We start from the raw sequence: 25,585 nt of genomic DNA, 5'->3' as shown, positions 1-25,585 counted from the left end.
TTTAGCAATTAATATTAGCTTTAGTATGTCGTATTAGAGCCGCCATTTTTGTGTGGAGGATGAGGTCACAAACTGCACGTATAATTCATTATGTTTCTTGTTGAAAAAAAAATATACATTTCATTATGCTCTTATATGATAATGTTAGGGCGACTTGACTGAATATCCTAAAAAATGAAAAATTAGGTAAATGAGGTTGGTTGATAAAAAATATTGATTAAATAAAATTATAGGTCCATTTAAAATTTCGAAAGTTAATATGAAGAAGAGGACAATAAGCGTTTGTATTCAAAATTATGCATCTTCGTACTAAATCACATCATCAATCATTAATTTTTGTTCTTTGTAACAACATATACTCTTGTTTTATAGAATGATATCTTGATTCAATGATCAGGAATAATTTATTAAAACGACCAAAGGTCACTATTTTTCTTTTTACCTAAGCATTAATATAGACTTGTAGTTTTGCAAAAATTATGTGCTACAAATACTAGTATTGTTTTTTGGAAAAGGAAAAAAAAAAAAAAGAGAAGATGAGGTGCCTGAGAGACCAAACATTATTGGTTTCCACCGAAAAGTGTAAAGATGGGCGGTGAAATCCTCAAATACGATCAAAACAATACTCAATAGTGTCTTCTGTGTATACAAATCACAATAATGGTTGGTCGGTTCTACAAATTTATATTTTATTTTCCTTGACATGCCAATAAATTTATCCATGTATTTAACAATTCATGTGTTCAATACCTTTTCTACAAGAAAAGAAAAAAAAAAAAATACATGAGAAAGGATTGGGCCACTGAAGAAGCCGAAAGAAGTTAGATATAACCCACTCGTGGACATTCCCTTCTAATTTTCCTTGTTTTTCCAACCAAAAAAAAAACGAAACTTTTTTATTTATTATTGTAAGAACTAAGAAGAGATGTATTTCGTATCCCTAGTGGAGAATAATTCTTTTTACATGTTATATGTTTCGTCGTGTATTGAATAAACTGTCCGAAATACAATATATATACATATCCACCAGAAAAGTCTTTCAAAGTGGGGATAAATTAAACAAAAGCGGATAAAATATATAGTTGAATCCTATTTTTAAGGTGTGCAATTTTATTTTTTAAAAACGTTAAGGTGTATGGAAGTACTTACTTACATACAGACAAAAAAAAACTTATTTTATCAAGCATAATAAGAAATTAATTCGAGTTTAATAATAAATTAAATATAATTTACTAATTAATAAATGTACAACTCATGACATTATTTGAGATTTATATTACTATAAAAAGTTGGAAGATTGTAAATAATCCCGCTGAAGATTGTGAATACCACCCAATTTCATACTAGATAACGTATTGAGTATGGTCTATGGCGAGTACATACATATTGACTATGGTCTATGGTGTAGGTTTTTAGAGATGTAAAACCCCTTTAAATAAATAGCAAATTTTAAAGCCAAAATGTTGCCAATCAAACTTAAACTATCATATAACCACTCACAACACCCTTAATACAAAGAAGAAGAAGAAGTAATGATAGTCAAATTTACAAAAAGTCACAACCATATACAGTAACAGTCCTAATCAATAAACCCCCAAAATCCCCGGTAAACTTTAGGGTATCAATACACCACTTGTTAAAAATTGATATTTTATTTTGTAAAGAAAAAAAACACATTTCAGAATCGGTTTCCACTTCCTATAAGCTCACGACCTTGCAGCAGTATATATAAAGGAACAAGACTTGTCTGCTTTTGCTGCATTAACATTTCCAAGAAGCTTTCTACTACTTAGTGAGTGCGACTTCTATTCTTTACACACTTTTATCTCCAAACACTCACCTCAAAGTCACCACCAAAAGAACACATTTTCAAGCCTAGAAAAATGTTAACTTCTACGTATAATCGCAATCAAATCCTCTGCTTCATCGCACTTTTTCTCACACTAATCTCTTTAACCGAATCTCGATACCATCACCACAAAGACAAACACAAACGCAATAACCATAACCACCACTCCTCAAAACCACAGCCGCCTCCTTCATCCATCTCTCAGCCTCCTACTCCTCCCCCGGGCCCCCCTGATACACCGGCACCCTCACTGCCACCGTCACCTTCCGACGAGCCTGAAGAAGACAACAACGGAATCTACAACGTGAGGAAGTTCGGTGCGGTCGGAGACGGTGAAACCGACGACACTGAAGCATTCAAAACTGCGTGGGACTCGGCTTGCAACAACGAGAACAACACGGATTCGGTGTTGCTTGTCCCTTACGGCTATACATTCATGATTCAATCAACCATTTTCACCGGTCCTTGCCGCTCTTACCAATTCTTCCAAGTAATATTTCTCTACAACATAAATATTCGAAAGGTTTTATTTGTCTACATATATAATCAGCAAATGGGCTTTTGTTTTTAGTATAACATTTTTTCTATAATCCACTGTTAATTAGGTGGATGGGACCATTGTAACACCAGACGGACCAGAGTCGTGGCCGAGCAATGTGAGTAAGAGACAATGGCTTGTCTTCTATAGAGTCGACGGAATGGCGTTGAAAGGCGCCGGAGTTATCGACGGCCGGGGACAAAAATGGTGGGATCTTCCCTGTAAACCTCACCGGGTAACTTAAACTAATTATAATATTTTTAGTCTTATTAATTTAAAATATTTTAGTACTCATTACTGAGAGAACACGTGTATGAATATTTTTCCAATCAAATCACCATGTTATTTTGTTTTATAACTTTATTACAAAAGTAATCTTAAGTTCTGTTTTCAAAATGATTAATCAACATAAAACTCCTCAATAAAAAATATATTTAAGAATAAAAATTATATACTAAAGGTTTTTCGATACAAAACTTACTTTGCTATATTTTTCTATACAGACTGTCAACAAATCAGCAATTGTTACCGGTCCTTGCGACAGCCCCATTGTAAGTTCGACGTAAAATTTACAGCCCAATTTAATAATTTCCTTATAGAAGTTTGTTAAATAATGAATTGAACTGCGCGCATGCAGGCTTTGAGGTTCTTTATGAGCTCGAATCTAAGAGTGGAAGGTCTACAGATAAAAAACAGCCCGCAGTTTCATTTCAGATTCGACGGATGTCAAGGAGTTCACGTCGACTCCCTTCACATCACTGCTCCGCCGTTAAGCCCCAACACCGACGGCATCCACATCGAGAACTCAAACTCCGTTACCATATACAACTCCATCATCTCCAATGGTATACACATGTTCTATATATATCATAATTTTTAAAATTGTTAGCCGCTGAAAAAAGAAATATATTATTTCCGTGGTTTTTGATTAAAGTCGGTTAACAGAACCGATGAATCAAGCGGTCTAACCAGCATTTAATATATATTTCCGTGGTTTTAGATCAAAGTCGGTTAACAAAACCGATGAATTAAGCGGTCTAACCGGCTTTTAATATACTTAACGTGCCTTTATCAAGAAAAAGTAGAAAACACACAAAAGTTGGGAATGATTAATTCATGTCTGAATAATTAAGTTCATTGTTCTATTTTGCAGGAGATGATTGTGTATCGATTGGCTCCGGATCCTACGATGTTGATATACGGAATCTCACTTGTGGACCCGGTGGCCATGGAATTAGGTTTATTATCTCTCTTTTTAATCATGATTAACTAATTTTAAAAACATTTGTGATCACATAGGTCCAAATTAATAACTTAATTAACAACTTCTTTATATTATTTCTTTCTTATCAGCATCGGAAGTTTGGGCAATCACAACTCACACGCATGCGTCTCAAACATAACGGTTAGTGACTCAATCATAAAATACTCCGACAATGGAGTTCGGATCAAAACATGGCAAGGTGGGTCCGGTTCGGTCTCAGGCGTGACGTTCAACAACATCCACGTGGACTCAGTCCGTAACCCTATCATCATTGACCAATACTATTGCATGACCAAAGATTGTGCTAACAAAACATCTGCCGTTTTTGTATCTGATATTGCATACCAAGGCATCAGAGGAACTTACGATATTAGAAGTCCTCCGATGCATTTTGGATGCAGTGATGCAGTTCCATGCACAAATCTAACTCTCTCCGACATCGAATTGCTTCCAGCGAAAGGCGATATCGTTTTCGATCCGTTTTGTTGGAATGCTTATGGAATTGCGGAAGAGCTTTCGATTCCTCCGGTTTGGTGTCTCATGTCCGATCCTCCCACGGCGTTGCAAGGAGCTCTTGTTGACAAGTGTGGTTCATCGTGATTTGCAATTCATCTAATCGTAAAGATTGAGAATAATTGAGTTAGACAATATATTCTAAACCTTTTACGAGATTTTAGAGAGAAAAAATGTACATAAATCATCATAGGAAACACTACTCCTTGATGATTTTTCGTTGAGGAGTGGTACGTTTTATTTGCCTCTCCTAGTATTTTAAAAAGGAACTCTATGATCATGTTCAATTTTCATATGATGATTCTCTAGTGTTGTTTTACTAAGGATGGAAAAATTAATACTAAGACTGCATGTGTGTTTATTTTTTGTCAATCTTTTTTTAATAAAAGACTCTGTTTAGCTTCAATGTTATATGTCACTTGTGTATATAGCTTGCTTTCTTTTTTTCTTTGTTTAATATCAATGTTATAGCTGTTTTTGTGAGTTTCTCATGTATTTTTCTATTTAAATTTTGATCAAAAAGATGTTTTAAAAAAAAAAGAGAGAGAAAGAAGTAATAAATATTCTTGTAAAATAGAACCTATAAATTTTAAATGGGTGGTAGAATGATTTTTTTCTCTATTTAGGTAACATTAATTCTTTAAGCTAATTGTTTGGTAGCAATTATATATCGTGGAAATACTAGTGGATTGATTATTTGAGTAGAAAGTAGAAAAGAATATTCCAACTTTTGGAAGGTGTCTTTGTCTCTTTAGTAGGTCGAGAACTAGTAATATAAACTGTTTTAATGCTTAGATATTATATTAAATGCGATGAAAAGTAAACTATATATAAAAAGCACTTAAACATATGTTCATTATCTCTCGACGTGTAGCTTTCTTAGTCAAGAATATATATATATATATCTGGTTAATCATTTATCAAATAATCGAAATAACAACCTAATAGTCGTTTGGAAATCAAATGATTTTAACTTAGCTATTTTCTCCTTTCCAAACAGAAGTTTAGTAGTTTTCATTTTGGTCGATTATTATTATTGAAAGCTACGAACTATTTATTTATATACAATTATTGTAAATAGTAAACACACATGCTTTAAGTGGGAAATTAAGAGGGAAACAAAAAAACAATTTTCCAACCAATATTTTGGTCAGAATTCGGACCTTTTTGTAGTGTTGAAAATCTTTTAATAATTGTAAAGTACTAAAGTTTGTGTTCATTTGATTTTAATCTCACAAAGCACGTAATGCACTCTATGTTAATGTTTTGCATGAAAGATGATTAATTGAGGCATTATTGTTGTTTAACCGTAACTAGGTGCTTTCCCACGCAACGCGTGGGTTGTGGTGTAGTTGACACTTTCTTGAAAGAATATAACTATGAATAGATTAGAAAGACAAAAAATATAAAAAAAATATATATATTTTTTTGTATAAATAAAATAAAAATTGAATACAATGTTAAATATATATAATACTTTCTACATTAAAATATAGAATCAAACTCTTACAAGTTACAACACATATGAGATATAACAACATTTGATATTGGTAGGAGAGGAAGAGAGAATGTTTACTATAAGATGGTAATCCAAATTAGATAATGGAGATGAATCTTTAAAAAATAGAACAATGTAATATATATATATATATATATATAATACTTTCTAAATTAAAATATAAAATCAAACTCTTATAATACATATGAGATATAACAACATTTGATATTGGTGGGAGAGGAAGAGAGAATGATTATTTATAAGATAATAATCCGACGACAAAAAAAAAAAGATAATAATCCAAATTAGATAAAGGAGATAAATCTTTTAAAATAAGAACAATGTAAAATATATATCATGTAGTCTCTAAAATTAAAATTTAGTATTAACAATTTACAATGATATTTCATTTTTTTTTTACAACCCATACAACAAAAATAAGAAATCAAAAATAACAAAAAAAAACAAAAAATGATTTGAGGTATTGTAGAAGAGAATGAGAGAATGTGAAAATGAAATAGTAAAAGAATGTCAATATGAGAGAATGATAGATTGAGAGAATGCTTATTTATATGATAAGAAATGATGGAAGTTACATTTAGAACTATGGAGTTACAATAGTAAATTATTGTGTTTGAATAAAATTGAGTGGTAGAATATGATTAATGCATAATTTATTTTATTTTCAGTTATAATTTTATTTTAATGTGTGAGTTAAATGTATTGTGTTTATTGGATCTTAAATATTGTTTAAAGCAATTAGAAAGCAAAAAAAAAAAAATAGAAAACATTAAATGAAAATCAACCAATAAAGAGAGACCAAAACCTTACTTTTATATATATGATATATTGCTTTAAACTTTGAAATGAGAAATATATTATAAACAATAATTTTACATGAGAAATATATTAATTTAGCCAACCAAAATATGAATATAAATTTAGCCAACCAAAATAAATAAAAAATATTAAAATTTAACCAAAAATAATTTCTCTTGAAAGATAATAAGTTAGTAGGAGGAATGAATTAATGTACAATTATTGGATAGGAGTTACATTTGAGTTAAATGGAGTTACATGTCTTTAATTATAAATAAATATTTTAATTTTTTATAATCTAAAATAAAAGGAATACCAAGTGGCTGAATCAGAATTCACATGATTTGGTTGTTTGTTGATATAAACTCAACACTTACACATAATATTTCAAAATAAAAAATATTACTTTTTAAGTGACAAACTAAATTAGTTTCTTATAAAGTTATATGAATTCTCGAATCTCAATAATTTTTAAAATCCCAAGGATAGCTTATACTTTTTTGGTTTTCACTCATCAATTTAATTTATAGTGCTAGATTTCATACTAATGGTTTCATCTTTAGAGAATTTAGTGAAATGATATTTTTAAAATTATATTTTATTTTTATATTTAAGTTCCAGTTGAATATGTTTTGTTTTTTGGATCATTTTTTATTTTGATTAAAGACACAAAAAAATCAATTGTTTAATTATGTTCTTTTTGTTTTCAAAAACTTCAAATCATAAAAAAAATATATATATTATATTGATCTCTGCAGATTTATCAATTGGATCACAAAACAAAATAGTCTTTATAAATGGATAAATGGATAATTATATTGATCTTTAAATATTATTAAAAATGATACATGAATATGTGAGATAACCAGAGACATAATAGATAATTACATATGGATCATTTCAACTTTATGATCTTATTGTATGGTGAATATTGTAAGGAAGTATGAAAATAATGACTTATAAGATGTTAATATAAAATAGAAAATGGAGATAAACATTTTAAAAGATTAAAATAACTATATAAGATATAAATATCATACAAACTCTAAAACTAAGCTTTTACAATGATATTTGATTTGATTTTTTATAACCCATACAACAACAATAACAAAAAAAATACAAAACAAAACAAAACAAAACAAAAAAGAGATTTGAGAGTAGTGGAAGAAGATGAGAGAATGAAAGAGTGATAGACTAAGAGAACAAGATAATGAGTATTTATAGGAAGAGAAATGATGAAAAATTACATTTAGAAAAATGAGAGTTACAATTCTAATTTATTGTTTTATTTTAATACAATTGATTAATTCAACTTAGTAGAGATATAAATTTAATGCATAATTTATAGGGAGAAGCTATAAAGATTTCAGTTTTATATTATGTGAGTTAAATGTGAAAATTAATTGTTTTTAACTTTGTGTTTTAATATAATTTTTTTTTTGTTGAAATTGCATTGCCAAGTGGACCAATAAGGATAGATTGAAACTCTACTTTTATATATATGATTTGTCAACTAATATAGCATAATCATATAGTATGATATTTAATCTTGGTGGAAAAAAGATGTTAATTTATTTTCAATAATTGAAATTTATGAAACAAATAAAATGTTTGATGACAACAAGATGGACCAAATAGAACGAAATAGGAAACAATTTCTCCTTTTGGCCAAACAATTTCCATTTTTAACCAAAATTGTTTTCATCTTTCCCAACGTATTATTTTCTTTTGAAGATTAATAATTTAGTGTCGAGTTCCTTTTTTACTTTTTGGACGTCTAAAGTTTGATATCTTATGATCAACTTGTTTAAAGTTTACCTGGTTCACCTCTGCACGCGCAACCACTAAAGCACATATATCTTCAATTACACATAAATAGAAATGTATGCATGCATATATAGTCATAGAATGTATTAATTGTTAGAGCTGGTGATCTCATCTTATTCATATTTTGTAATATAATCCGGAAAATCTTGCGAGACTTCAATTATTACAGGATCAAAATTGTAATATGAACCCAGCACACATTGTGAAATTAAGATTTTATAATGAAGAAAACTATAATGTAATAATGAATTATGTGTTTGTGTTAATATTTCAATATAAGTATTATAGATATTTAAGTAATCAAAAACACGTACTTGGTATGTTAGGCATATAAGGATGTAATTTCTAATTATGGAAATCAATCACGCGTATGTGTCTATATATAAAAACGTATACTTGGACACAACTTACAATACAACAGAAGAACTATTTTACTTTCTTTTTGAGGTTAAGGATAACTGGAAAAGCTTACAAGGCCACTCGAAGATTCTAAGGGTTTTCTGGTCAGAAGGATTCTAAGTTCCGATTCTCGTTTTTGTAAATGTATATTATCTTGCATTAAAATATCAAGTTTCTAACAAATGGAGAAGTTTGGTGGGTCGCAATTGGAATGTTAGACATACCCACCTCCGATTCTCCCTTTTTCAGTGTGACCACGTAATCCAAATTTAACGTATTTAACCTTTAATCTAGATATGCATACTCATAAATATACAAGCAATCAGTAAATATGTATTTAATAGTATAAAGTATTAGTACTAACCCATTTGCCGTAAAAAACAAGAAAATGTATTAGTACTAACCCACTAAACCAAAGAGCTTGATACGTAAAGGAAATCTACATATATAGGAGAGCTTGATATATACATCAGAATTATTCGATATTAATGGAAGTGCGCTTGCTTAATAAAAAAAGTTATATCAGTTATATATTTATCATCAAAACGTTACTAAAAATGACCAATCATGGTAACAAATACGTAAATGAAATAAGAAAGTGGACATAAAACATAGTCTAGTTATCTTGGTAAGCTTATCGTATCAACTATGAAGATTATCCTTCTCGCTTGTCTTCATCGTCACTCTATATATATTATTATTACCTAGGACTCTATGCCCATCACACTCATACCCTCACATTAGGCCATTCCCATTTATTAGGCGAACCGTATCATATTTGATCTTTGCTTCCTTATATTGTCAATGAGTCTTCCTAAATAATGTATTTTGGCAGTTTTCTGGTCTAGAAGTCTTTAGGGAATCGACAAAAGAATTTTTCTATTGGTAATTTTTGTAATTGTGGCTGAGTTTAGATTCTCCGATAAGTTATCACTTGATATATATATACCAGTCAGGATTTACTTTATTTACTCTCTAACCGTAACATCACAGCCAAAATTTTAAACACTTCTTCTATAGTTGCATTGCTGTTAAATATATTAATTATCCGGATTAAAAATAACCTCAATAATTCCAATGTTTCTGCCTCTGGCCGGCTTACATTTAGCTTAATTTTAATATAGGTTTATTCCACCAATTTTAACTAGCTAGGTCTTGCGATGCATAAAAGTTGAAATCTCTTAATTATGCTTTTTACAACACTTAAACTCTCCACTTTACATGCATGCACTAACATGGTATATATAATGCGTGTTTTGTGTTTTGCTGTGTATCTTTATATATACGAAAAGAGAATACTTACACAAAAGTGAATTAAGGATGCAAAAAGCAAGAAGAGAGAATAAAGGATGTCGTAGACCCAAAAAGCCTTGTTTATAACAGTCACTCTAACAATGTCGCAGTAAAATAAAAGGTGACTCTTCTCAGCCACTCCTTCTTCCACCTTCTTTTTATTTTTATTTTGGCTTCACTCTTGACTTTCAAGCTTTCAGCTTTTGTGCAAGTTTGTCTGCCTCAATTAGTATTTTACCCATTTTTTTTAGATTTTTAAAATTATTTTAAATTCTCTTTTGTTTATACAATATTCTTTTCGAATATGAGTATGCAGTCTTCTTATATAGATTTCATTATCAAGCTTAGATTGGTAAAAATTGATTTAAAATGCAAATGTGAAATGATACTTCTTACGAAAATAAAAAATATAAAAATGAATAGTAATTATGTGAAACATAGAAAAGGGTACTTTTACAGGGAAGGGGAACCAAACTTAATCATGTGTTTAATTAACAGAGTAACAGACCAACAGCATGCATCTCCATGCACTTACTTTACTTCTCAGTTAATTAATAGATTTACGAGTGTACGTATGAGTATCGTTTTGTGCCAAAGGTTTATTATAAATGATTAAATATATTAGTACTACAGTCTGTATGTAGTCTACAGTATAGAAAAGCAGAATCTCCTACAAATATTTTTACAAAAACACATCAGGCTATACATTCTTTTCATGTAGTCTACAGTATATATGTTTTTTTATATAACTCAGTCAGGTTATTCATTTTAAGAAAGTAAAAGGAATTTTGTTTTTCCCCATAAAAGGAAGGGTTTAACAAATTCAGACAAGCAATAATTAAACCCATTGGGCCTGTATTTTAAACTTTGACGCGTAGACCATCAGGCTTTTCTCTATGACAATTATTCATGATTAAACCCATTGGGTCTATATTTTTCGATTTTTTCTTTCCTGATTGCCAAAAAGAAAGAAAGAAAGAAAGAAAATAAAGAATTGACATATGCATGTGGAAGAATAGGGCTTTTCCTTGTTTATGTCGAAAATAGTTTGTTTTGTCAATTGTATCGATATGATAGTGTTTTTTGGTTCATCCAAAATATAAAAAAGAATAAAGTCTTAAGGTTGTTCTTAAAAAAAACAAGAGAGAGCTGCAAAACAAAATAGCAAAACTAATAAATAAAACCCATGCTACAAAATTACAAAAATACAAACTTTGACCAAGTATATATAATTAATTGTGGAAGAACAGATAATCTTTTTCTTTTTAAATACCATTAATCTTTTGTTTTTTAAATACCATCTATAGAGATCATTCAATTACCCGTTCATCTAGAAGAACAAAAATAGTTCAAAGAATTATTATTCCACGCAAATTTCGCAAATTAATTTACACTTGTACTAATTGTTGATACAAGTGGCCGACAACATGAGATTTTATTCGAAAACAAAACCTTTTTCTAAATTCTCATAATTCGAAAATATATAGTAAGAGGAGTACGTTTATATATAAAAAAACTTACTCTCCACCATTAGATTCAAAAACATGCCTAGGAAAAAAAATCTAACGGTTCATAATAAAAAGATAGTGTACACTCGGATCTACTAGAATATCTCTCGGCGACCAACCAACGAGTAAAGTAAACGCATCAAGTCAAGTATTTGATGATTGAGTCTTTCTTATTTCAAAAGTAATTACATTCCCAAGTAAAGAGAGAGAGTGTTTGTGTGTGTGTTGTATAGATCACGTCACTACAATGACGTAATCTCGTAACTGCTTCAATGTCCTCGTCTTTGTCATCCAAACCCATCACCTGACGCAATTGTAACGTTCCCCTAGTCCAAAAGAAATACTCCAAAAACCAAAGGACTAAAGAGGTGGTGTTTTCGTCTTTTCATAAGAAGTTTCGTGACGACTATATTTTCTTCTTTAAAAGAAAGTCATCAGACGAATAAGAAGAATATTTGCCTTCTTCACTCTCTCTTCCAAAACAAAAAATCAATTTCACTTTGTAAATGTATCCCAAACAACAAGTTAAGCTATATAATTACTCCCTAGAGACCATGAACGAAGACGATAATGTGGAGAGAAAGGAGACGATGATGAGGATCGATGATAGAGAAAGAGAAGACGAAGATGAAGAAGAGAAGAAGATTGATACCTTCTTTAAGCTTATCAAAAACTATCAAGAAGCACGAAAACGTAGACGTGAAGAGTTAGCTGAAAATTCTAGCGGCGTTAGGAAGAAATCTAACAGCGGAGAGAGGTCTCGTATAGTAGTTCCGGCGTTTCAGCCGGAGGATTTCTCTCAGTGTTGTACGGATTTGAAGCCATTGATGATGACTGTTTCGGATCACAAGGAAGAAGATACAAAGGTGAAAGAAGAAGACGAAGCAGAAAAGCTAAAACAAGACAAGGCTTTAGATCTTAATCTTACATTGTAGTAAACTAATCTATTATTATTTTTTTGTTTTGATGTTTCACTTAGTGTTTGTGATTAATAAATCTCTCATTTGACTAAACTCAGACATGTGTCGGATTAAATCAACCTTGAGACGAATAAGCTGAAAACTCAAATTAATAAGAATCATGAACTAAAACATCCTGTCAGATCTACTCAAGATTCCTAGATGTTGTATAGTAACTTTTTTTTTGGTGTGAGATGTTGTATAGTTACATTCTCTAGATCAAATCTCTACCAATAATAAAGTACGAAATTTATGCCAAAAAAATTAATTATATAATTCTTCGATGTGAAAATTCCGGAAAACCGTAAATTCTATTAGAGCAAATTTGTTCAACTTCTTTGTAAAGTATCTCTACCTTTTAAGAATATCAATACTTAAGAGTTAAGAGCTTTTTAATGGCCGGAATTGATATCTGGTCAAACATAAAAAGATTGTTTTAACAAATATACACTACTAAATTGCATAAACAATATGAATCGGATAATTAATGTTGTTCAAAGTCAACCAGTTGACTTTATGATTGATTCAGGGATCTTGAATCAGACGGACTACACAACTCTTAAATCATAAGCTTCAACCATTTGACTTTGAAACTATCTCTTAAGGCCTCTCCCTGTGATTTCCAAAGTCAACTTCGTTGCCAAAAAACAAAGAGAAATGGGGATGACTCTGGGAAAGCCATTTTCAGGTTTTTCCCAAGAAACCGAACAGAGAATAGTGTTGTTTGGTCTTGACGGTACCGGAAAGTCATCAATTATGCACAAACTCAAAACCGGAGAAACCCTTACCACAAACATGCCAACCATTGGTAAGCAAAGCAATCAACCCATTTATCTATATGAGTTATCTCCTATAAAATGGATCATTGTTTATAGGATTTGAGGTGGAAAGCATAAAATACAAAGATTCAACCTTAAGCTTTTGGGAAGTGGGCAGCCAACAACGTTACAAGGTAAGAGAAAGTTGTTAATTTTAGAAATATGAAGATGATACCTGACTAATGAGTTATTGAAAACAACACTCCAGATGTTCCCATTATGGAAACATTACTTCCGAGAAGTAGTAGGGCTTGTGCTTGTAGTCGATAGCACAGACATAAATCGAATCGAAGAGGCCAAAGATTTTCTTAACATGGTGATTGATGAGGTAACATACAAACCTGTCTTATAAACATTGACCAAGTCACATAATCTGATGTTTTGATGTCATAAATAACAGATACAAGGGAGTGTGCCGGACAGTGTGGCTATTCTTGTATATGGAAACAAGCATGACGTTCCTGGTGCTATGTCTGCTTCTGAGATCACTAACAAGCTTGATCTTTCTTCTCTTCGTAACAAAAACTGGCAGAGAAACTGGTAAGAAGATACAAAAACCTTTCAAGACTCTAATTCTTCAAAGAGGATTAATATCTTCTAATGATCTGTGTGTTTTGTCAGGCATACACAGTCACACAGAGCTCATGTGCACTCTCTGGTGATGGTTTACATGAAGGACTCGACTGGCTCTTGAAAAATGCGGGAAGAATGTTTTGTTAATTTTTTGTTTTAATGTTTCACTTAGTGTTTGTGTTAATAAATCTCACATTTGACTTAACTCAGACGTGTGTCGGATTAAATCAACGTTGAAACTCAAAGAATCATGAACTAAAGTATCTCTACCTTTTACTTAAGAGATTTTTACTGCCCGTAATTGATATCTAGTCGAACAGAACAAGATTGTTTTAACAAATAATACACTACTAATTGCATAAACAATATGAATCGGACAACTAATGATGTTCAAAGTCAACTGGTTGACTTCTTTTATGATTGATTCAAAGTATCACTAATGATGTTCAATATGAACCAGACGGACTACACAACTCTTAACTCTTAAGCTTTTACCCATTTGACTTTGAAACTCTCCTCTCCCTGTGATTTCCAAAGTCAACTTCGTTGCCATTTTCCGGTTTTTTTTCCAAGAGAAATGGGGATGACTCTGGGAAAGCCATTTTCAGGTTTTTTCCAACAAATCGAACCGAGAATAGTGTTGTTTGGTCTTGACGGTACCGGAAAGTCATCAATAGTGCACAAACTCAAAACCGGAGAAACCCTTACCACAAACATTCGAACAATTGGTAAGTAAAGCAATCAACCCATTGTTCTATATATGACTTCTCCTAAATCATGAATCATTGTTTCTAGGATTAGAGGTGGAAAGCATAAAATACAGAGACTCAACCTTAAGCTTTTGGGAAGAGGGTGGCCAACTGCGTTATAAGGTAAGAGAAAGTTGTTTAAGTTTAGAAATATGAAAGATCGTACCTGATACTGGGATATTGTAAACAACACTTTAGAAGATTCCATTATGGAAACATTGTATCCAAGAAGTAGCAGGACTTGTATTTGTAGTCGATAGCACAGACAGAGATCGAATGAAGAGGCAAAATATTTTCTTAACATGGTGATTGATGAGGTAAGTAACATACAAACCTGTCTTGTAAACATTGGCCAAGTCACATAATCTGATCTTGAATGTCATAAATAACAGATACAAGGGAGTGTGCCAGACAGTGTGGCTATTCTTGTATATGGAAACAAGCATGAGGTTCCCGGTGCTATGTCTGCTTCTGAGATCACAAACAAGCTTGATCTTGCTTCTCTTCGTAAGAAAAACTGGCAGAGAAACTGGTACGAAGATACGAAAACCTTTCAAGACTCTAATTCTTCGAATAGGGTTAATTTCTTCTAATCTGTGTGTTTTGTCAGGCATACACAGAGCTCATGTGCACTCTCTGGTGAAGGTTTACATGAAGGACTCGACTGGCTCTTGAAAAATGCGGGAGGAATGTAAGATTTGTTATTGCGGAATCACTGTACCGAATATAGCCATCTTCTGTTTCAAGTTATTAACCTTGTCGTGCTGATTCGCAAGCTCCATCAACAACTTGATCCTTTTAAAAGAGACATTACTCGGTCTATGACCTTTCTCAACCATCTCAAGCAAACATTTCTCAGCTTCGTCGACTTTAGCCAAATCACAAAGCAGATCCAGAAGCACATCCGAGACCAAAGTATATGAACCAAAGCCTTTTACCACCATATCTTCCCACAACTGCATCGCCATATCCACTTTCTCGTGTCTCTTAAACATCTTAATCAGATGAAGAACATACAAGATTGTGTATTCGGCAAACACCCATTTCCCAAAATTCTCTCATAGAGCTCTCAAGAACGTCCCAAATCTACTAATATACACTACTAATTGGCATAAACAATATGAATCGGACAACTAATGATGTTCAAAGTCAACTGGTTGACTTTTTATGATTGATTCTTGGGATCTTGAATCAGACGGACTACACAACTCTTAACTCTTAAGCTTTCAACCGTTTGATTTTAAAACTCTCTCTTAAGGCCTCTCCCTGTGCTTCCCAAAGCCAAACAAAGTCAACTTCGTTGCCAAAAAAACAAAGAGAAATGGGGATGACTCTGGGAAAGCCATTTTCAGGTTTTTTCCAAGAAACCGAACAGAGAATAGTGTTGTTTGGTCTTGACGGTACCGGAAAATCATCAATCATGCACAAACTCAAAACCGGAGAAACCCTTACAACAAACATGCCAACCATTGGTAAGTAAAGCAATCAATTCAACCCATTGTTCTATATGAGTTCTCCTATAAAATGGATCACTGTTTCTCTAGGATTTGAGGTGGAAAGCATAAAATACAAAGATTCAACCTTGAGCATTTGGGAAGTGGGCGGCCAACAGCGTTACAAGGTAAGAGAAAGTTGTTAATTTTAGAAATGTGAAGATCATACCTGACTAATGGGTTAATTGAAAACAACACTCCAGATGTTTCCATTATGGAAACATTACTTCCACCAAGCAGCAGGGCTTGTGCTTGTAGTCGATAGCACAGACAGAAATCGAATCGAAGAGGCAAAAAATTTTCTTAACATGGTGATTGATGAGGTAACATAAACCTGTCTTGTAAACATTGAGTAAGTCACATAATCTGATGCTTGAATGTCGTAAAATAACAGATACAAGGGAGTGTGCCTGACAGTGTGGCTATTCTTGTATATGGAAACAAGCATGACGTTCCTGGTGCTATGTCTGCTTCTGAGATCACTAACAAGCTTGATCTTGCTTCTCTTCGTAAGAAAAACTGGCAGAGAAACTGGTAAGACAATACGTAAAACTTTCAAAACTCTAATTTCCCGAAGAGGATTAATATCTTCTAATGATCTGTGTGGTTTGTCAGGCATACTCAGAGCTCATGTGCACTCTCTGGTGATGGTTTACATGAAGGACTCGACTGGCTCTTGCAAAATGCGGGAAGAATGTAAAGATATGTTATTGCGGAATCACTGTACCGAATATAGCCATTTTCTGTTTCAAGTTATTAACCTTGTCGTGCTTATTCGCAAGCTCCATCAACAACTTGATCCTTTTAAAGGAGACATTACTCGGTCTATGACCTTTCTCAACCATCTCAAGCAAACATTTCTCAGCTTCTTCGACTTTAGCCAAATCACAAAGCAGATCCAGAAGCACATCCGAAACCAAAGTATATGAACCAAAGCCTTTTACCACCATATCTTCCCACAACCGCAAAGCCATATCCACTTTCTCATGTCTCTTAAACATCTTAATCAAGAACATACAAGACTGTGTATTCGGCAAACAACCATTTCCCAACATTCTCTTATACAGCTCCCAAGACCGTCCCAAATCATTTGCCAACGACAAAACACGAAAAAACAGATTATAAGTAGTAGCGTTCGGAGACAAACCCTTCTTCACCATCTCATCCACCAACTTATCTGCATCCCCAAGCCTCCTCGCAATGCAAAAGTTCCTAATAGCAGCATTATAAGCCGCAACATCAGGATAACATCCATACTCCTTCATTTCATTTAAAATCTCTCTAGCTTTATCAGGCTGACCAATTAACCCAAGACCACCAATGATAGTTGTATACGTAATAACATCAGGAGTCTCATCCTCCTCCCGCATCTTATCAATCACCTTATAAGCTTTCTCTATCTCTCTATCCTTGCAGTACACATCAATCAAAGAGTTATACGTAACCACATCAGGCTTTAACCCCTTCCCCTTCATTTCCTCAAAGAAAGCCTCAGCTTCTTCCGATGATTTCCAACCAGATAAAAGTATGTTAAAGGTATGCAAATCAGGCTGAAACTGATTCTTCAAGCTATGATACACATTCCTAGCATCAGTCATAGTCTTCTCTTGGCAAAGAGTTCTCAAGAGAGCATTGAAACAAGCCGTGTCGAAGAAATCAGGAACCAATCTCTTAAACTTCCAGAAAGACTCAACAGTTTGTCTAACGGAACACAACTTAGCAACTCTACCTAAAACCACTTGCATAGTCCTTGGCGATATCAAAGATCGATCCTTTCGCTTAGTCTCAATCAAAACCTCCCAAATTTGATCGAACTGTCGACTTCTACCGAGGATATAGAGCATTGTGTCTAGAGAAAACGATGAATTACAAAACCCTCTTTTAGCATTAGCGTACCTGTAAAACTCTAGGGTTTGCAGAGGGTTCCCATGGCTAAACCTTACCCTTTTCAAAACCTTATCGATTAAGTCCTTGGACAAGTGGATTCCACTGGAGCTCAACGATTCCTTCAAATCTCCTTGCTGATTTGATCCATTGATCATCCGGTAAACAGTTTCGGCGTCGTCATCGTCTTCTTCTACTACGGTAAGCTTCTCTCTATCTGAAGGTAGTGCCACGCCCACGCTGTGAAGAAACGATACAGAGAGACGGAGATTGGAAACGTGAGAAGATAAGGGCTTGAGGAGCGTCATCGTCATCTTAAATAAACGAGTCTCTTGGATATATATCGTCGACAATGATCTGAGCTTTGTTCGAAATCAGACAAGAAAACGAAGCTTCTCTGTATCAATCTTACTGAACTAGACTAGACTTGTTTTAGGTTAAAGTAAAGAGAGAGAGAGATAGAGACCGCCGTTATTTTTACCGAAATTCGGATTTGGTGACTTAAACCAAATTAAACCGGGATATCACCAATATCAGGAGGATTTGGTGATTTAAACCAAATTAAACCGGGTTCTTCGCTTTCCTTTAGCCTCGAATGTGATTATGATTAAAATCCAGGCACATACTTTGGCCAAACACATATATCAATACTCAATACTGTATATATTAACTTGATGTATTCAATAAATAGTACGACACTTCAAAATCCACAAACACTGCATATTCAATAAAGTAGTAGACATACAACAAAATTTCCATCGTTGCAGAGTTTCTAGCAAATTCAAAGTAACAACATTCCACTTCTTTCTTTCTGTTCCGTGGGTTCTGAACAAATAATAACCAACAATTTTCCCAAAATGGAAATTGATTATTGAATCTATCTAAGACTGTGTCACAAGTTCATTAGTTTTCTTTAAAAAATGGACACTTCTTATTTGGTTTCTTGAACTGGAACTACAGAGCTGCTATTGTTGACCGTATCTGTAGTATTTTCCTCTGACACTTTGAAGAAAGTGTAAGACAATATCAAGTTGTTGATTCCGTCCATTCTTGGATCAGTCTCAAACTCAGGATCAATGTAGAAGAAGACCTGTGAAACCAAGTACTAACAGGTTTTAGTGGACTGTTGATTTTATTTGAGGAAAATATCACAGAGAACCAAGAACAAAAGAGTAGTCACCGGCATGTCGATTTGCTCCCCGGGAAGGAGTCGCTGCTCCTCAAAGCAAAAACATTGTATCTTGTTGAAATAAACTCCTGCCTGGAGAAACCAATATAAGATTTTGAGAATCGATCAACATATATGTTTCAAGGGAAGTTGATAGGGCACAGATTCTAATATATACATACCTTCATAGGAGTGACATTGTATGTTGAGACTCCGGTTATTGGAGATGAACTTTTGTTTTCAGCAGTGTAAAAAGCAAGCGCACTTTCTCCTGGCTTTACTCTAACCTATAAGAAAATACCAAAACCAAAAGACAACTTAGACAAAAGTCACAACATTCTTAATTTTATAATGAAGTCAAAACATTCTTCTTCACATATGAAGTCTAAACCTCTCTTTGAGTTGGAGTGAATTTCCATTGCATCCCATCTGCAACATCAGCATTGAACTGCACTACAATCTCCCTGTTTACGGGTCCAAACATGGTAAAGTAACAAGTTCATCATAAAAAACATATAAAGAAGAAGATTATGATTATAAATGAATGGTGTTAAGAGACAGAGGAATACACACCTTTCAGTGACGGTACCAGATTCTGAGTGCCTAGCAATCTTCTCCTCAACAGTCTATAGATACAAGGCCAAAACAAAACAACTGAGAAAGAGATAATACAACGAACTGAAAACTCAGAGTAGAAAGAGAGAAACAAAAATGATATATACCTCTTTGCGTTGAACAGTACCTCCATATCCAGTAGCTTGGCAGAATGTTCTATACAAGGGCACAGCGGCGTAAGTTAACCCCACCATACCAAAGACAAGAGCAGTGAGGTAATAGAGCATTTTCTGTGATTTGGTTTCTGTTGGAGAGTGAGTAGAATACTGGCGATGGGTACCGAGTAACATCGACTTAGCAGTAGCAGAGTGGGAATTCAAGCTTCCCCAAAACACTCTCTTGTTTCGGAGATTATGCTCATTGCCTTTAAAACCTCCATGAGTGTAATAACGAGAGCATAAAACAGTCCTACATCAACAATTAAGAAAAGGATATAAATAGAACTTGCTTTGAGGAATTTAAACAAACAGTTCATGTGCGTGCATACTAAGGTGAAATTTAATTACCTCGAAGGCTGCGATGCTCGATGAAGCTTCTCTAAATATGAAGAAATCCGAGTTCCTCTACAAGCCTTCGACCAAGACATGGCCGAAGATCAATTCTTTTTCAACCGATCGACTCAATGAGATACACCACCCACACAAAAAAACACTATCTGCACAAGAAACACGAACCCAGAAGGCATTAATTGAATGAAACTCGAAATTAATTTCAACGGCAAAATCAAACCCGTTGTTTTATTTCCTTCCTCAAACCTCCGGCGTCATTAATAATCGGAGAAAACAAATCAACCGAGGCGATCGTAACCGAATCAGAGACAAACAAAGTAGCCAGGATCGATTAAACAGTGTTGTAACCTAACAGAGAGGAAGAATGCGAAGGGGGAAGTAAGAGAGTAGAAGACTAACCGGTGAAACGAACGGCGTTCTTGTGTCGTCGGCGGGACAGAGATCAAACACGTCACTGGAAAACAAAACGACAACAACAACAAAAAAAAACACTTTTGTTTTGTGGATTAAAAAAAGTCAACAAGTCAAACAACGACTTGTCTTGTTGTCTGGTAATAAATATAAGTCGGTTCTTTAAAAACCCATATAATCATTTTAAATGGCCCAATAAGGCCCGACTTAGTTAACACTTGATACTTATTTTTTTTTTTTTTTTTTTTGTCAACACACTTGATACTTATTAATTTACCAATTCTGGATTAGTATGCATGCTGTCATTAAAGATTACAAAATATTTTCCAGATCTCTAATATTAATGACGAAAATATTTCATTTACTATATATTGTGTTAGATTAGATTTCTCTACTAAAAATCTTCACGTTATATACACACAAAACGTCAACTATATATTTCATAAATTTGGTGATCACTTTTTCCACACGTACAAGCCTAGAAACTTTGTTACAACATGGTGGAGAGAACTCGCCGTTCGAATGATGTTGTCGTCACAATCCTCATGGCCATCGTGATCCTCGCATCTTCGATCGTAATCAACGCCACAGATTCTTCAACCGACGATTCCATTAAGTGCACACCTTGTCTCGAAAAACTGTCCCCTCCGCCACCACCCCCGTCGCCTCCGCCACAGACAAAAGTAATTACCAACTGCCCACCATCGCCTCAGTCTCCACCGCCTCCGGCTACTTACAGAAACACATATCCGCCGGGAGACTTGTACCCCATTGACCGTGACTTTGGATCGGGGGCTGCAGGAGAAAGCTTCAAGGTGGTGAAGTTGGTCGTATTTGGAGCTATGGTTTTTATGATTCTTTGATCAGAAATTATTCATTTTATTGTTTTTGAAATTTCATAGGGTTTCCGCATAAAGATTTTTTTGTTTAACTTTGAACGGATTTTTCCATTTTGGTATGTTCTAGCTACATATATATAATATTTCTCTTTAGTTATAATATTGTCAGAAATTTGTGCTACACAAAAATTCTAGTTACGGATTTGTCCGCTGAACCATTTTATTACCTTTTATTTTTTTGTTTCGCCGTCTAAATCACTTCAAATACATACCTATGAAGCCAATTTTATATAACGAATGTTAATTTGTGAAAGTATGGTATTAGTAAAATTATGGTGTCTTGTGGAGAGTACAAGTCCATTGCGATCTGACGCGTTCCATATTATGGTCCAGAGTTTGGCCGATCAGACTTTTTTTTTAATGAAAAGTCGGTTTATTGATTCTGTGTGATGCTTGACGGGGCGTAGACGCGTATATGGTCAAAAAGGAAACACCAGTTATGGAAATGTTGTCTTGATTTTTCTTTGGCAAATTGTATATAATCTATATCCATTCTTTCACATGTGAATTGATGACCAAAAACTCAATATTTTTTTCCCTATTTTTCCATCTAAAAGTATACATTTCACATTGACTCCTCATTCATTAAAAAAAAAAAAATTAGTAATACATATATTAATTTGGTAAAAGTTTAATAATACATATATTTAGTAAAAAAAAATATGTTACATGCTTTGGTGTTTGGACTGTTGAAGTAGGTTTTGATTTTGCCTGTTGCTACAGTAACTGTTAAGATACGTTTTTTAGCGATGAAAATTGTGAAAACTCATCGACTTAATCGGATTATAGATCAATTTCTGAATAATTGTTTAGTTTATTTTATTGAAAAGATGTACTTTTTTTGTCAACAATCGAAAAGATGTATGTTTATCTATTACAAATGAAACTGTGATGAAGAGATTTTAGGATATAAAAACTCTTAAAATAGTTTTGTAAGAAGTATTTATATTTACTAGATTAGGCCCGCGTATTAACGCGGATATAAAAAAATATGTGAAATTTTCATTTGTATTCAAAATATTAGTTTTATTTCATCTGATTTTTTTTTTAAACCGGATTTAGTGTTCACACACTCCATCCTGCAATACATTTTCTTTTTATATTATTACATGATAATAAAATTAGATTTTAATTCTATATATTTAATCCCAATGAGTAACATTTATAATTTCATATCAAATAAATGTGCATTGTATCAAATTTATACCTTACTTAATATTTTATAAAAACTGAAAATTAGTAAAACATAATTCTCAAAAAGAAACTGAAAACTAATTTTATCTCATATTTTAAAAAGTAACAATATCTTAAATATATTTGTTTCATATTTTGTCCAACATTATCATAAATTAATAGTTTTACTATTTGTCCAACATTATCTTAAATTAATCAAAACTTCAAAGATGAGAAAATTATTTGTTTATGTAAAGGATCTACAATCCTTTTTCTTTTAGGATTAATAACTGACAATATAATTTATTTAATTATGGTATTATAGTAAGTAATTGCATAATTTTCTTAAAGAAATAGTAATTTAAAATTAGAATTAGTATTATTTTTTATATGCATATATGAACTATCTTTTTCTATTTATTAAATTGTTTAAATTTTTAATTTCTTATAATTTACAAATATGTTAAAACAAAATTTATGTATAACATATGACAAAATCTTTAATTGTTAAATTGACACGTGTCGCGATCACATGAGTTACTAATTTAAAAACCAAGGTTTATATAATAAAACAATAATATTGAATACTCTATCAAATCATTCACCGATTAAAAACTTTAGAAAATTACATTAATTTTTTATTTTGATTATTTTATTTTTCTTACATTATGTTAATTACTAATTTTAACACATTAAACATTTTCATACTTTAATCACTTTTCTGTATAAATTTCTTTTTACTATATGAATATAATAAATAATAATTGCAATTAAATTACAAATATTTTCCTTATTAATTGCACATATTTTCCTTTTAAAATTAGTAACTTTCCTATTAGAATTAGTGATAATAGATTACTTTTGGTTTTATATACTTTTAAAAATATTAATTATAATCTTTTATTTTTAAGATTTTTTAATTTTCTTATAATTATTAAATAAATTTTCTTTTCACATATGTTAAAATATTATCGATATACTTGACACATGTCGCAATTATATGAATTACTAACTTTGAAAACTAAGGTTTATATAATAAGATATTAAAAAAAAGGTTTTAGTTATGTTTTGACCCCGGTAAAAATAATTCCTAGATACGCCACTGCATGGTACAGTATCTTTTTTTATAAAAAAGCAACAATCATTCACGAATTGAAGAGTGCCAAGATGACGTCCACTTTAAAGCTTTCAGGGCAGGATGCGTAAGATGTTCTTGTTTGAAAACGAGACAAGTTTTAAACCCAGCTTTTTGTAGACTTTCAATCGAATAAGTGTAACCACCATCTTGGCAAATCATCACTAACACACCTTCGGATTTCCTTGATTTATGATAGCGAGCCCAATATTGAAGATACGATGCTTCCTAGCGGATTCAAATTCAGTGACAATTGAAGCATCGGCATCAGCAAATTTAACGCCTTCGTAGTGATGAAAGCCAACTCTCAAATACTAGATTAACTACAAAAAGAGATATCATTTATTTAATATTACTATTTTTAATATCATTGATTGAAAGATGTGACTACTTTGCAGTAAAATTAAATTTGTTAAAAGGTTAAATGGGAAGAAAAAAAATCGAACTATAGATGCACACGGCAGTAGCCAATTTTGGATAAAGAATGTTAATTTGTGTAGGTATGATATTAGTAATATGATGGTGTGTTGTGGAGCGTACAAGTCCATTGCGATCTGACACGTTTCATATTATGGTCCAGATTTTAACCGATCAAGAAACTCAAACTTTTTTTTAATGGAAAAAGTCGGTTTATTGATTCTGTGTGATTCTTGACGGCGGCGTTGACGCGTATATGGTCAAAAAGGAAAACACCAGTTATGGAAATGTTCGCTTGATTTTTCTTTGGCAAATTATATAATCTATATTCATTCTTCTTTCACATATGAATTGAAGACCAAAACTCAATATTTTTGTTTTCCTATTTTTCCATCTAAAAGTATACATTTCACATGGTACAGTATATTTTTTGTATAACAAAGCAACAATCTTTTTTTCTTTTTAAAGAACCCAAAAAAAAAAACCTTCTAACATTTTAATTACTGGTGTATTATATAACGTTGGAAGAAGCTTATTATTAGCAGCCCAACCAATAGTCATAGGCTTGGTCAGTGCCGTGTCCAAATTTATCGGGGCTTAAGGCGAATTTAACATTAAAGATCATTTTAATATATTTTATGAAAATAAATAAATATTAAAATTCAAAATTAAAATAAAATAAATATCAAAAATTCAAAATTACATAAATTTTTTAAAATAAAAAAAAATTATAAAAACCCTTAAACATAATCGTTTTTCTTTCTATTTCAATAAACTCTTTCATCAACTTTTCTTAATTTTTCTAACTTCGGTTTTACGACCTTACTCTGTCTTTCACAATTTAAGGTTTTGTTTTCCTTTTTGTATATTTTTATAAATAAATATATTCAGTGGAATCATATATAGGTTGTTTAGGAAATAAAAAGAGTCTCAAAACCATGATGATACACCATATTTTCCATAATTGAGAGTAAAAAAATATACAAAAAAACTATATACTTTGGGGGCCTGAGGCAAATGTCTTTTTCCTAACCCATAGGCACGGCCCTGGGCTTGGTGGAGTTGGTGGAGCAGTATAGACCATCCATCTCGGTGAAGGCATGCTCCTTCTCCAATACATCCCCAAAACTGACAAAACCATGTCTTGGACCTTCCAGTGGTTCTGTCCATGACAACTCTTACCCAATTGATAGAATCATACACACTCTTAAATGTATCCGTGAGCAATTGGTTAGTGACTTCAGGCCCAAGGTTGCCTACGTAAATTCTGTGGT

The 25,585-nt window shown here is 32.5% G+C and overlaps 7 protein-coding genes and 1 pseudogene across 9 annotated transcripts; 6 read left to right on the top strand and 2 right to left on the bottom strand.

The window, feature by feature from the left end:
- Window positions 1-1,653: 1,653 nt before the first annotated feature.
- On the top strand, window positions 1,654-4,536 carry LOC104754220 (polygalacturonase At1g48100-like). The gene is made up of 6 exons (XM_010476359.3): window positions 1,654-2,339; window positions 2,455-2,622; window positions 2,891-2,938; window positions 3,025-3,232; window positions 3,541-3,625; window positions 3,741-4,536. The coding sequence occupies exons 1-6, from the start codon at window positions 1,884-1,886 to the stop codon at window positions 4,249-4,251; spliced, it is 1,476 nt and encodes a 491-aa protein (XP_010474661.2). The 5' UTR covers window positions 1,654-1,883; the 3' UTR covers window positions 4,252-4,536.
- Window positions 4,537-11,888: 7,352 nt separating this feature from the next.
- LOC104754219 (protein NIM1-INTERACTING 1) lies at window positions 11,889-12,521 on the top strand. The gene has a single exon (XM_010476358.3). The coding sequence runs from the start codon at window positions 12,015-12,017 to the stop codon at window positions 12,441-12,443; it is 429 nt and encodes a 142-aa protein (XP_010474660.1). The 5' UTR covers window positions 11,889-12,014; the 3' UTR covers window positions 12,444-12,521.
- Window positions 12,522-13,054: 533 nt separating this feature from the next.
- On the top strand, window positions 13,055-14,101 carry LOC104754214 (ADP-ribosylation factor 1-like). Of its 2 annotated transcripts, XM_010476353.2 has the most exons (5): window positions 13,055-13,275; window positions 13,343-13,419; window positions 13,494-13,613; window positions 13,686-13,825; window positions 13,907-14,101. In XM_010476353.2, exons 1-5 carry the CDS (start codon window positions 13,125-13,127, stop codon window positions 13,977-13,979), a joined length of 561 nt encoding a protein of 186 aa, XP_010474655.1. In that variant the 5' UTR covers window positions 13,055-13,124; the 3' UTR covers window positions 13,980-14,101. The 2 variants fall into 2 exon arrangements, with proteins under 2 accessions (XP_010474655.1, XP_010474656.2); XM_010476354.2 differs by lacking the exon at window positions 13,907-14,101 and having other exon boundaries at window positions 13,686-13,829.
- A 247-nt stretch (window positions 14,102-14,348) lies between these two features.
- Window positions 14,349-15,353, top strand: LOC104754215 (ADP-ribosylation factor 1-like; annotated as a pseudogene). Its single transcript, XR_015586758.1, has 5 exons — window positions 14,349-14,586; window positions 14,654-14,730; window positions 14,806-14,924; window positions 15,000-15,139; window positions 15,218-15,353. The product of XR_015586758.1 is annotated as an ADP-ribosylation factor 1-like (transcript).
- Window positions 15,354-15,928: 575 nt separating this feature from the next.
- On the top strand, window positions 15,929-16,874 carry LOC104754216 (ADP-ribosylation factor 1-like). Its single transcript, XM_010476355.3, has 5 exons — window positions 15,929-16,079; window positions 16,152-16,228; window positions 16,304-16,423; window positions 16,495-16,634; window positions 16,716-16,874. Exons 1-5 carry the CDS (start codon window positions 15,929-15,931, stop codon window positions 16,798-16,800), a joined length of 573 nt encoding a protein of 190 aa, XP_010474657.1. The 3' UTR covers window positions 16,801-16,874.
- LOC104754217 (putative pentatricopeptide repeat-containing protein At1g02420) lies at window positions 16,383-18,422 on the bottom strand. The gene has a single exon (XM_010476356.3). The coding sequence runs from the start codon at window positions 18,296-18,298 to the stop codon at window positions 16,808-16,810; it is 1,491 nt and encodes a 496-aa protein (XP_010474658.1). The 5' UTR covers window positions 18,299-18,422; the 3' UTR covers window positions 16,383-16,807.
- Window positions 18,423-18,690: 268 nt separating this feature from the next.
- On the bottom strand, window positions 18,691-20,826 carry LOC104754218 (cytochrome c oxidase assembly protein COX11, mitochondrial). Its single transcript, XM_010476357.3, has 8 exons — window positions 20,676-20,826; window positions 20,274-20,422; window positions 19,875-20,175; window positions 19,726-19,778; window positions 19,544-19,616; window positions 19,335-19,439; window positions 19,165-19,245; window positions 18,691-19,074 (listed from the first exon to the last, which is right to left on the bottom strand). The coding sequence occupies exons 2-8, from the start codon at window positions 20,351-20,353 to the stop codon at window positions 18,916-18,918; spliced, it is 852 nt and encodes a 283-aa protein (XP_010474659.1). The 5' UTR covers window positions 20,354-20,422; window positions 20,676-20,826; the 3' UTR covers window positions 18,691-18,915.
- Window positions 20,827-21,032: 206 nt separating this feature from the next.
- Window positions 21,033-21,715, top strand: LOC104754213 (uncharacterized). The gene has a single exon (XM_010476352.3). It carries the CDS (start codon window positions 21,185-21,187, stop codon window positions 21,548-21,550), a length of 366 nt encoding a protein of 121 aa, XP_010474654.1. The 5' UTR covers window positions 21,033-21,184; the 3' UTR covers window positions 21,551-21,715.
- The last annotated feature ends 3,870 nt before the right edge of the window (window positions 21,716-25,585 follow it).

This window comes from Camelina sativa, chromosome 17 (assembly GCF_030686135.1).
Source record: "Camelina sativa cultivar CO46 ecotype springtype chromosome 17, ASM3068613v1".
NCBI classification, from domain to species: domain Eukaryota; kingdom Viridiplantae; phylum Streptophyta; class Magnoliopsida; order Brassicales; family Brassicaceae; genus Camelina; species Camelina sativa.
The sequence above is the reverse complement of the archived record's forward strand: the minus strand, read 5'-3'. Positions and strand labels throughout refer to the sequence as shown.

What these genes read in the sequence shown, in the direction of transcription:
- LOC104754220 (XM_010476359.3), top strand. Translation starts at nt 1,884, where the DNA reads ATGTTAACTTCTACGTATAATCGCAATCAAATCCTCTGCTTCATCGCA. An exon ending in TTCCCTGTAAACCTCACCGG is followed by an intron (nt 2,623 to 2,890) that starts GTAACTTAAACT and finishes TTTTCTATACAG; the next exon opens with ACTGTCAACAAATCAGCAAT. An exon ending in GTCCTTGCGACAGCCCCATT is followed by an intron (nt 2,939 to 3,024) that starts GTAAGTTCGACG and finishes GCGCGCATGCAG; the next exon opens with GCTTTGAGGTTCTTTATGAG.
- LOC104754219 (XM_010476358.3), top strand. Translation starts at nt 12,015, where the DNA reads ATGTATCCCAAACAACAAGTTAAGCTATATAATTACTCCCTAGAGACC.
- LOC104754214 (XM_010476353.2), top strand. Translation starts at nt 13,125, where the DNA reads ATGGGGATGACTCTGGGAAAGCCATTTTCAGGTTTTTCCCAAGAAACC. An exon ending in CACAAACATGCCAACCATTG is followed by an intron (nt 13,276 to 13,342) that starts GTAAGCAAAGCA and finishes CATTGTTTATAG; the next exon opens with GATTTGAGGTGGAAAGCATA. An exon ending in TTAACATGGTGATTGATGAG is followed by an intron (nt 13,614 to 13,685) that starts GTAACATACAAA and finishes CATAAATAACAG; the next exon opens with ATACAAGGGAGTGTGCCGGA.
- LOC104754216 (XM_010476355.3), top strand. Translation starts at nt 15,929, where the DNA reads ATGGGGATGACTCTGGGAAAGCCATTTTCAGGTTTTTTCCAAGAAACC. An exon ending in TTAACATGGTGATTGATGAG is followed by an intron (nt 16,424 to 16,494) that starts GTAACATAAACC and finishes GTAAAATAACAG; the next exon opens with ATACAAGGGAGTGTGCCTGA. An exon ending in AAAAACTGGCAGAGAAACTG is followed by an intron (nt 16,635 to 16,715) that starts GTAAGACAATAC and finishes GTGGTTTGTCAG; the next exon opens with GCATACTCAGAGCTCATGTG.
- LOC104754217 (XM_010476356.3), bottom strand. Translation starts at nt 18,298, where the DNA reads ATGACGATGACGCTCCTCAAGCCCTTATCTTCTCACGTTTCCAATCTC.
- LOC104754218 (XM_010476357.3), bottom strand. Translation starts at nt 20,353, where the DNA reads ATGTCTTGGTCGAAGGCTTGTAGAGGAACTCGGATTTCTTCATATTTA. An exon ending in TCACTCCAACTCAAAGAGAG is followed by an intron (nt 19,440 to 19,543) that starts GTTTAGACTTCA and finishes ATTTTCTTATAG; the next exon opens with GTTAGAGTAAAGCCAGGAGA. An exon ending in GGGAGCAAATCGACATGCCG is followed by an intron (nt 19,075 to 19,164) that starts GTGACTACTCTT and finishes TTGGTTTCACAG; the next exon opens with GTCTTCTTCTACATTGATCC.
- LOC104754213 (XM_010476352.3), top strand. Translation starts at nt 21,185, where the DNA reads ATGGTGGAGAGAACTCGCCGTTCGAATGATGTTGTCGTCACAATCCTC.